The sequence below is a fragment of the Pterocles gutturalis genome, unplaced genomic scaffold (assembly GCF_000699245.1).
Source record: "Pterocles gutturalis isolate BGI_N339 unplaced genomic scaffold, ASM69924v1 scaffold10828, whole genome shotgun sequence".
Classification (NCBI taxonomy): domain Eukaryota; kingdom Metazoa; phylum Chordata; class Aves; order Pterocliformes; family Pteroclidae; genus Pterocles; species Pterocles gutturalis.
Genome location: NW_010120518.1, coordinates 131,697 through 142,522, shown reverse-complemented (window position 1 = coordinate 142,522; position 10,826 = coordinate 131,697). Strand labels below are relative to the sequence as shown.

Below are 10,826 nucleotides of genomic sequence, written 5' to 3'. Positions count from 1 at the left end.
GAGGAAATCTGCTTTCTGCTTTTCTCCTGAAAATGGCAGAACAACATCACAGATTTACCTTGAGTTTATATTTATGTAAAAGAGAGCTGAATTTATCTCTGAATTACCTGGCTGAGTGGCCTTGTCTTCACTAGTTAATATCTGGCAATTATGTGTGGATATGACAGTTGTAAGCTTAACGCAAGTAGGCGGTAGTGCCTGAGATTTAACAGTGGGCTTTTCTTCTCTGCTTGACCTGATGACACGTGCAAAAAGCTAAAAACTGCCAGGTCCACATTAGGATTTGAATGAATTATGTGGGTGGAATCTCAATACATGTTGCTTTGAAGAAGTATAGGATGAGAGAAGCAGTACAAACACCACAGAAGCATGCAGAATAGCCAGGGAAGAACATTAAAAACACGAAAGATATACTTGTACTGAGGCCTGTAGAAAAAGAGAGTGAGCTTTTAGGTAGAGCACTAACTAAAAAAAGGTTTAAATACTGAGAAAGGAGAAAGTTTCCCTTTCTGTTGTGTCAAGGAACATGAGACATTATATTGATTCTTTGAAAAATATATAGCATCAAAAATACATTAATTGATCTTCACTTTCCCCTCCTAAAGGAAATGCTCAAAGCTCAGATTACTGATCTAAATGGGTGATACTACATTCATGCAGTATAAAATTTTATTTAAAACTTTTGGGTGCTACTAGTAAATCCATGTTCTGGAGATAACACACTTCTGAAGATAAGGCAATGTGCAGACTAGGGTGAAAAGGGCAGACCTGCAGCAGCCTAGATATAGATCAGTGTGAGCTGCTATAAAATTCACTCTTGGCCTTGGGAGAGTCAAACTGTGGTATCGAGTGATGCAGAACCATTTCTAAATGACAAGCTTGGATTGAGCTTCTGTCTATGGGCAATAGCTCACAGGAGAGCTCCTGCCTCCTGTAATGGCTTTTACATGTAACCAGGTGTAAAGAAGAGCCTGAGGCATACGGGATGTACTGGCTCTTCTGGCTCAGGACGTGTAAGTAGGCCAGGTGAGGTGGAGAACATGGAGCCAGCCACAAAGCCATGGCTATAGCAATGCAGCTGCCATCCTTCCTGGTTTGGAGGTGCTCCAGCCAAGTCTGAGATCTCTTTGTGTTCCCTGAAGTATTTACTATCTACACTAAAATATACACATTTATCTACGTAATTAGAACAAGCAGTCCAGGAAAAAGTCCTTTTCTGCAGGTAGAAGGCTGAAGGCCTTTGGAAGGAGTTGGTAACAGTCTACATTTCAAAGTGAGGCCAGGCCCTTACTCAGGCATTAGCACTATCATTTGCCCACAAAAAAGTCTCAGCTTAGTAGAGAGGTATTTTCACCCTAAGACAGAGGCTGTCCTGGAGCTACAGACTAAAATCTAAGAGAAGACTTCACTCAGAATGATTATCGTTCTTCTGTGACGTTTTCTAAAGAGCTGAAAGTCCTCTTCTCTTCCACTCTGTGGTATCAGTGCTCAGCTCCTCCATAGTGCAGTGGAAATAACGATGGAGTGGTTCTGGTTACTGTAGCACTAAGAATAAGCAGGTACAGGTGACAGAGTAGATATGTTCTAGCATGGCTGCTGAATGGAGCTTTACTGCAGAAACAGTCAGTCAGGTTTGGTTTTGCAGTGCAGCTGCTCATAACTGGGTTTGGCTAACCCTGGTTCTCAGATGTAGGTGTCATTAACCAAGTTAATTAAGAACATGGCCTGAGCAACCAAGAAAATAGCTTCTTACTGCTGAGAAACCTGAGTTTCAGTTGAGATTTCTGACATGGGAAGTTGCCTGCCTGCAGTTTTAAACAACGGTGTTTGAAATTATGAGATCTTAGGTGCAGGATTTAAAATAAGTCAAATCTGAGTATAATCTAACCTTCTATGTTCTTTGAGTTGTTAAAGGAAAGAAGAAAATAAGATGTTGTGAATGTTCTGCATTAAAGGTCCTTTCATTCTCTGAGGAGCAATGCAGAACTATCCCAGCCTGAGGCAGTTCAGTCCTGTTTGAAGGAACAGCAGTTAAAATCACAGCTTGGTCCCAAACTGGCTGTTAAAAATTGTCTCTAACAGCTCTGCTTCCTGTCACTGCTGCTGCCTCTCCCAGGAAACATTCTGTCTGTGCATGGCTCAGTGGGCAGTTGCTTCTCCACCTCTGTGAGGATTCCCAGAAACCCAGAGGTCCCAGGCACTGTGCACAAGGCAGACTGTTTTTGCCAGCTCTTGGTCCTGCCTTCAGCTTCTCTAGCACTGGAAGTCATTGTTGAGAAGCTCACTCTTGAAGAGATGAATAGGGAGGTCTTTTTAAATTTTAATTTCAAATGTCATACGTACCATTTTTTCGAAGTTTACTAGATTGTCAGTGAATGTCTTGTTTCCCTCATGAGTAAATGTCATGTCTGTACAGAAATAAAAGCCACATGAAAGCACATTACTGAATCATGGCCACACAAAACAGCAGAATGTTTTATCTATCCCTTACAAAAACCAAAGCAGCTATGAAAGTAAAACATTTATTTTTTAATTTGCAGCATTTCCGAGACTACTAAAATTGAGGTATGTAACTCAGGTGTACTAAAGCAGTTTTTCTTGTCTCTGTGTCATGCTTTTTATAATGGAAAAAGATCATACCTCACGCTGAGATTGATTTTTGCTTTTTCTTGCTGCTATTCTTCAAATATTTGACAAATAGCTTTCAAGTTAATAATTCTGGTAACATCCAAGTTTACCTTTTATAAGTAGTGGCATGAAAGGGATTATTGGAGGGTCCAATTTAGTTACAGTTAGTCTATAGGCCCTATGGTTTCTTGATGGGTCCTTAAGAAAAAAGAGAAATAAAATAATTGCTAATATGTATTACTATATGTATTGAGACACTATGCATTCATTTAGATATCATGGCACTTATTAAAATAATTATTTTCTCCTGTGGCTTTAAAAGTGCTTCTGAAAACCAAGACACCTTTTCTCATTCTCCCATACAGCTCACATGATGAGAATGCAGCCGCTAAACACAAACATTTTTCATACCAAATAGCAAAATAAGATATAATTTCAAAAAAATTGTTCATAAAAGGAACTACACATTTTTTCTCCCTCCTTGCAACTGCAGATCCAGTTTTGCATATGTTGTAACACTAAAATGTATTGCCTGGAAAAATCCAGGTTGGAAAATATAATTTCCCATATGTACTATTGGAAAACATGTGATAAAGCTTTTCTGAGTTCCCAGATTAACTTTGAGTGGTACATAAGTTCTCTCAGAGTAGGTTCCTAAGAGTATAATTTATTAGTCATACATACTTGTTTTAGCAGCTCTAAAATGGGATCATAAACTTCTTAAAGTCAAACAAGGACATATAAAATGTTCTGAATCAAGGAATTCAAATCAGTTACTCAGAAACTGAATTAGCTCAGATTGTGCATAGAATAAGGGATCTATTGCTATTCACCATTAAGCTTTCAAATTCTGCATAGATCTTCTTGAACTTGCTTGGAAGTTTCTGTTAATAAAAACAAAAATAGCAAACCTTAATTAAATCCAATTTGTGCGGTAATTCTACTGTAGATGCTAGTTCTTTCTACAACGCCCTAAGTCAGGAAAGTGCTCTGTTTGCCAGATATTTCTAACAATGTGCTAATCTAAAATACAACGGGTCTCCTAGCAACCAGATTATAAATAGAGACGGGACCCGCCATGAAACCTGGATCCTGATTTAAACCCCAACTTGAATTTACTCCTTCAGGATGTTTAGATTCAGATTTTTGTTTGGTTCACATTGCAATCACTAAATTCAGAATGTATGTGAAAGTTCAAGGCAATGGTTTCAAGACATTCCTGATTATAGCTTATCTGAAAATATAATTAACACACAGCTTGCGTAGGGGTAGCTCAGCTTAATTATTCATACCTATGATGAACTGCCCTTGCAGCATTCAAATCCATGCCTGGGCATTTCCAGGAGGTTTTTTTTTTGGTCATGCTGATGTATCACAAACTATTGCTCAAATTCTTGATCAGCCCAGCAGCCAAGGGCCTCTACTGCTTTCTGGGGTATAAATTAATGAATAGTTTATCAGTCCACAATACCTACACAAATAAATCACAGTCAGTTGATAATGCAGTGACTGGGCTAAGATGGGCTTTACTAAATATCTTCTTTCCTCCTTATGTTATAAATACATATTAAATAATTTGACTATAAAGACTATAAGATACATTAATTAGTTTCAGAGATCACAATAATGTTTTATGCACACTCAGAATATGCCAGCTCTCCAGTTTTAATAAGAAGTTAAATCAGACTACTACGGGCAGCGGGTAACATTAAAAATCAATAGAGACTTTATAGTGCAGAAATAATTTTTTGCAATACTTTCTACATTTGGAGTGTGTACCCTAGCAAGATATTTACACTGTGCCACAGCAAGGGCCTAATTTTTAATGATGTGTGTGAACAACTGTGTGCCTAGTTTGCATATGCATGCAGATTAGGTATTTGTGAAATAAGTGGTATAATTGGACATTTGCACCTGGAAATGTCTAATTTGTGCATGCTACTAATGTAAATGTGTGATAATACAGCAAAAATCAGGTCTTGGTACGTTTTTTTCTAAGTATATTCTATATATATAGCTGACTAAAAATCAAGGTGCAGAGATTCTCTTTATAAAGCAAGTGCCCTACAGAACCAGAGCGTGATAACATTTCCCTGAACTCAGGTTCATGCCCCACACCTACAAATGACCTGTGTCTCTCCAGCTCAGACCCTGTGCCCATTTCAGATTGCTGTACATAGTACACGCATTCAGTTCCCTCTTCTCTCTTCATACTACTCCTGTACTGTCTCAGCTCTCCCAACTATTCCTCTCAGTAGCCACAAATGAAGCGTCATTATTTTGAGAAACTGATCTGCAAATTTTTGCATTTAGCACTGATTGTATACACCACTTGCAGCATGTACTTTTGAAAACTATACTGGTGTCTTCTCAGATGTGTTAGTCTGACCTCCTATTTCAGAGCACTTTTAGCATCAATGACCTCAGTCGCGCTAACTATTTTGAATTTCTAATGAACAAAATCCATGCACATTCAAATCTGTACTGCTTTTGACAACCAGTATGTTCTTAGTGGTTACATGTGCTTACTACCTCACCCTGCTGGATATTGCACCCTTTTTATATACTCACAAACAAAAGAGCAAAGCCACAGAAAAAGGTGGAAGCTCTGAGAATGAAGCCAAGCTGATAGTAAGCAGGGGAATTCCCGTCAGAGAGAAAACCAGAACTGGTTAGGACAAACCCACATTTTAATAGGGCAACGGAGTCCATATGGAGATCAGAAAATAATATGTACAAACAGAAGATGGATTTTAGAGAAGTATCTGTGGGGTGATCTCTCTAAATGATCGGTAAAGTCAGAGGATGGGCTGATGTAAGAGATTAACTGGCTAACTTGCTCATCCTGTTGGGCAGTTTAGCTTATCAATAAAACCTGCTGTTGTCATTTGTGTTAAACAGTTGTGAGTATTCAACACATCTATGGGTACGCTGCCTTACTAATAAAAATTGTCAGCTTTAACTAAAGGCTTTTGCTCGGGAGTTGAATTAATAGATCTAGTTTTGTCAATAATAAAGGCCCAAGTCATGTTTTCACTAACTAAAAGCACAAATCCCAGTCAAACTTATTGGAATTGGATTTTAGCTAAGACTTACCTCCCATGTTAACGAGAGACGGCTCACAGCAACATTACTCAGTCCCATAATAATAGCAAAAAAGGAATTCAGATTTTTGTATTCTTTACAGCTGAAACAACAAAGGGCCAGGTATTAAGTTGTATACATCGGTCAGGGCAGAAGTACACATGACAACCTCAAGAGAGCTGAACCCAGGCATCTAGCCTAGATGTGACTGAATGTGGACAGCCCTGGCCCACACGCCTGCGGCACACCGCTTCACCTGTGTGTGAGTAATTCACTGCACTCTGGAGACTCCTTTCCCCTCCCTCCTAAAATGACCTCCTGCTTCTATTTCACTGGGTGCCAGCTTCTGCAAGGACATTAAAGGAGTCTTTGAAGTTCCTCCTCACCCAGAAACACAGTCCTGAAACTGGGCTCAATTCAGTTCCAGGAAATACCAGAAACAGGGGAAGCAACTGGTTTACAACCTCGTTTGCTGCAGAACTTGCTGACAGCTTCTGGACAGCTACTGAATGCTGGAAGCTGGCCCCAGACAATCCTCATCGCAGTTTACAGGGGCACCAAGTCTTTTTAAAGGCAGAAGAGCAGCTGTGCAGAGATGCCTGTGTGCCAGTGACCTCTCTCACTGTATGTGACTTCTAACTAGTACTTTTAGACTCTGGAACCCTTTAGGATGTTTCAAGCAAAGAACAGCCATTTGCTTCCAGCACCATTAAAGAGGTCCTGGGCACTAGGAGCTCTAGGTCACGCTGCATCCCTAATGCAAAAGAGAACTTTCGTTACCAATCAGGAAAAATTGGAACACATAACTGAGTATTATGGGAGATTCAATACATCATATGCAAGAGTAGAACAATGTGACAGGAACAGCCCACACAACTGCTCAGCTGGGACTGCATTAGGTGGCTCATTGACTCAATGGGAAGGGAAGAGAGAGAACAAAGCCTACAACTCATAAATCTGTATCTCACTAGGTTCCTGCAAATAATTTGCTGTTTTTCACAACTGATTTGCCAACATCTGATTTCAGAACCTCAGTCTCTGCTTCTTTTGCTGTTTGCCAAGAAAACTTTCACAAGATTCGAGCTATGATTCTCAGACAGATTTTTTAATTAATCACTGAAGCTCTTAGCTCCTCTGCAGTATCCTCAGCTCTGGACAAAATTAGTACAATTATCACATCCCACTGTCTGACTCCATAATTGCCGCATCACCCTATTGTTATTCTGTTCTTTCTGTCCCTCCATTTCACCAGACTCAATGTATTGAGTGGGTGAGTCCTTTAGATCTCGGCCTCACTTGTGTCTGCACTGTGTGAACACTGAGTGCATGAAAAAATTATCTCTCCCATTTGATGGTCTGTCTGTTGGAGACTGCTGCCCCTTCAGATCTTCTGGCAGAGCTGCTCATACAAATTCTTCCACATCAGATTGGGGACAGTGAGCAAGGTTAGCGAAGATAAGCTGAAATGCTAAAGCTACCCCAACTTATTCTGACTAGAGCAGGTCAGGGAGTGCCTTGTTAGTGGATCTGAGTGGAGACAAGGATGAAAAGCAGCCAGGATAGGCTGTCAGTGATAACCTCTTCCCCAGGCACAACTAAATCCAGAAAGGGATATCTGTCTACAGCCCGTGACATTGAGAATAAATTGTGGCACAGTAAAAATAATTAGTACCACACAGCAGTAGTGCTCAAACGTAATAGGCAGCTGCAAATGTACCTGCAATATGTAATTTGAATTTATACTTCATTTTAAAAAGGAAAAGTTTTCCCAAATACCCTGTTAAGCAATGTAATTTGACAAAGTCCCTGCTAAAATCCAGGTAGATGTATGAAATTCCACACCAAATACTCTGTAAATTCTACAGACTCTACACTAAATCACTCATTTCCAGACAGAGGACCACTGGAAGGTAGCAGAAACAGTGCTGCATGGCTCCACTGCATATGTGCTGCCTGTAAAGTGTCTGAAAGTGGATCCTCTAAAGCACCACAGTGTGCTTAGAGCAGGGGTCCTTCTGCCTCCTAAAATGGACTGTCCTGGAAAAATCTTCCTGTTAATATAAATTGTGAACACACACAAATATGTACACACTCTTGTCTCCAACACAGACACACCTGTGGTCAAAATGCCTTGGTACTTAACTTGAGCATATTCATCCTGGCATTTTCTCTGTGTAAACACATGCCCTTCAAAAATTTCTTGCAGGCTCCTTGGGCTTATAACATATGCATGTGTATGGAAAGAATGATTTCCAACAACTGAATGAAAGTGTCTCAGTATAGTGACACACAAGAAGGCATCTGAATAGCCTGCGGGTATATCTGCAAAGAGGAAATATATGGAAACTGGGTTTGCGGATATCTATACGAGTGTGTGCAAGTACATCCTAGAACGCCTTTCTAATACAATTAATAAGGCAAGAGCTCACTGTGGGAAATACAGTTCACCTCTCCCCTTTGTTTGAAAGTTTAATCCTACAATGGCTGCAGAAAAGAGATGAACCTGGTACTCTCTACATCCTTTCCCAGCAAATGCAAGGGCAACAATGGCTCCTGGAACTGAAAGCACACGTGCACAGCACTCGGAGCCAGCACTTGGCCTTGTGCTTGCCCTCACAGACAGGGAGCACACATCACAGGGTGCGTGGGGTGGCAGACACAAAATGTGGTGGTGTCCGAGGCCCCAGTCACACAACTGAAACAGGGTTCTCAGTAACAGTTATCTTTGAAAACTGGGACGTGCAAGGCATCTTGTTACCAGCAGTCATGCTGAAGATTAATAGTGGAGCACTGAGCTGCTCTCCCCGAACACTTTTCTAATGAGTCTAGTACTTCCAGGTAGGGTAAAGTTCTCATTAGGTCTCAAGGATCTTCACAAGCAAAACTTCCTCAAAGATATTGCTTCAAGGCCTGGGCCCGCATCTTTTGATCCAATTCCTTGGCTTTTTCTCCCCTCTAAGTTGGGTGCACTCTGTGTTTGTTTTACCGCCTGCTGTAGCACCTGTTACCATGGCAGCACCGCACAGAGGGCAGCAGCCTGGCAAAACTTCCCCGCGCCTTGCCAGCGGCTGCAATTAAACCTGCCCGCTCGCTCTGTGCAGAGGAAGATCTTGTGCTTCGTATTTCTCTGCTTTTAGGAGACAAAGAAGACTCAGCAGAGCAGGCTGCTTTTAGCTACTTATTTTTAGCATTGTAGTGATACCAGAAACATGGAAGTAAACAGGAGGTTGTCAGGCTGTTGTAAATAGCATAGGTTTGAACCCATGACGCTGAGGAACCCACGGGCTCGGGCGGTTTATTAAGGAGATAGTTAACTGCAATTTTTAGGATACTTGATTTCAAGTGTTTATGAAAATCACTTTTGTATCCTAATTTACCACATTTCAACATTTTCCCATTTCACGCCTCCGAGTCAGAACAGACCCCGAGGCGTCTGTGCACGGGTGCCAGTGCCCTCTCCTGGACACAGCCCGCGCGCCTCCCGCTCTGTCGGCAGGATGACATAATGGAATATGCCCGGCCTGTATTTTTAGAAACCAGAGGTAAATTCTGTCCTCTGTTCTGAATATAAACCTGATCCTGCATGCCCACCGCTACACTTTAAAAATCTTCAGCTTCAACCAACCATAATCCAACCAGGGGCCCAGAGCAGTTCCCAGAAGGAAGGCCGGACTCGCGCAGGAGCAGGGAGCCACGCCGGCGCAGAGCTTCGGTGTGAACTCTGAATTATCAGGATTATTCATTGGGAGAAGGAATTCCTCTGAAGGAAGCCAAGGAAGACAGTAATATCTCCCTTCACACAAGTACATGTAATGATGCAAAAAGGTAGCGATGAAAAACTGTAGCTGTGCAGGGCAGGGCATGCCCCTGCTCCCTCTGAAGTCAGTCACTCCCTTGCCCTTCACTTCAGTGATAAGGAGTCAAGGCCGACATCTTCGGCATGAAGGCTCCAAAGAGTTTAAGTTTTAATATTAATAAAAGAATAGAAGACAGCAAGAATTGCCTGCTATCCAACCTCAGATCCAGCAGTTAGTAACAAAAAAGGACATTCATACTGTTGCATTTTTAAACAAAAGTATTAGAAAAATATCCCAAGCAGACTGAAGGTAACATGAGCCTTGTTATCTCCATACTACATCTCTTTGCTCTCACCTCTCAGGGCAATTCTGAGAAAAGCTTTCCCGAACAGCACCAGAAATATTTCTGTTCTCAGGAAAATCAAGGCTCAGTTTTGTTAATATTTACTAATTTGCATATTAATATTTGCTAATGCATGTAAGGGTAAATGAAGGATTCTCCTAATGAACTGAAATAATTTACTCACAATTTTGATGTGAAAACATGGCCCTAGGAGATCACAGATCAAGAAGCAATGGAGAGCAGGACAGGAAAGAAGAATATATATTAACAAGGTTCTATACAGCCCTATAAGGAAATGGACAGAATTACCAAACAGAGAAGGTTTTAACCTGTACTATCTGTGGCTATCTGAAAATAAAAAAGAGAAAAACAACAACAAATTGACCTCATTTCCAGCTCATAGATGACTGTATACTTACTGGGCTGCTATCTTAATATACTTCTTTAACAGCTGAACACGCTTGCTGAGTTGAGAGCAAAGACAAATCTCAGTGACCACCCAGAACTGAATTTCATTAAATCTTCTTAAAAACAAGTCCAGATTTGCTGTGGTCTTTTTAAAATTGTGCCTTCCAAAAGTGTGATAGATCAATTCCATCTAGGAAAAAGAAAACAGTTTGGGATTACTTTTTTTTTTTTTTTAGAAATCTCATCTTTTGGACAGAGGAAAGAGGCTAAGAATGACCAGGTAAGTATCTAGCCTGAAACTTGCTCTGCAGTTTATGTTTACTGCTGTACACATGACAAGGATTCAGGCTGCAAATCCAGTACACAATAGGTGAGGCATACTGAAAGCATAACTACAGACTATGTATAAATAGCTTAATACCTTAAAACATATAAAGTAATTCGATAAGCAGCACATGTTCAGGAGAAGTTTGATTTTATTTTTGCATTTTGTCTATAAATTAAGAATGCCCTATACTTTAAAAATTTGTAGGTGGCTTTATTGTAGTATTTTTGAAAATCAAGCT

General features: G+C 40.6%; 1 protein-coding gene across 1 annotated transcript in view; it reads right to left on the bottom strand.

Annotated features, from left to right (window-relative positions):
* Window positions 1–2,339: 2,339 nt before the first annotated feature.
* RAPGEF4 (Rap guanine nucleotide exchange factor (GEF) 4) overlaps window positions 2,340–10,826 on the bottom strand; it is a gene marked incomplete at both ends in the record, with an annotated part of 127,994 nt that continues 119,507 nt past the window's right edge. The window contains 5 exons of the mRNA XM_010076937.1: window positions 2,340–2,408; window positions 2,739–2,826; window positions 3,462–3,512; window positions 5,725–5,815; window positions 10,272–10,450. Coding sequence (XP_010075239.1) covers window positions 2,340–2,408; window positions 2,739–2,826; window positions 3,462–3,512; window positions 5,725–5,815; window positions 10,272–10,450 — 478 coding nt within the window. The remainder of the gene's footprint in view (window positions 2,409–2,738; window positions 2,827–3,461; window positions 3,513–5,724; window positions 5,816–10,271; window positions 10,451–10,826) is intronic.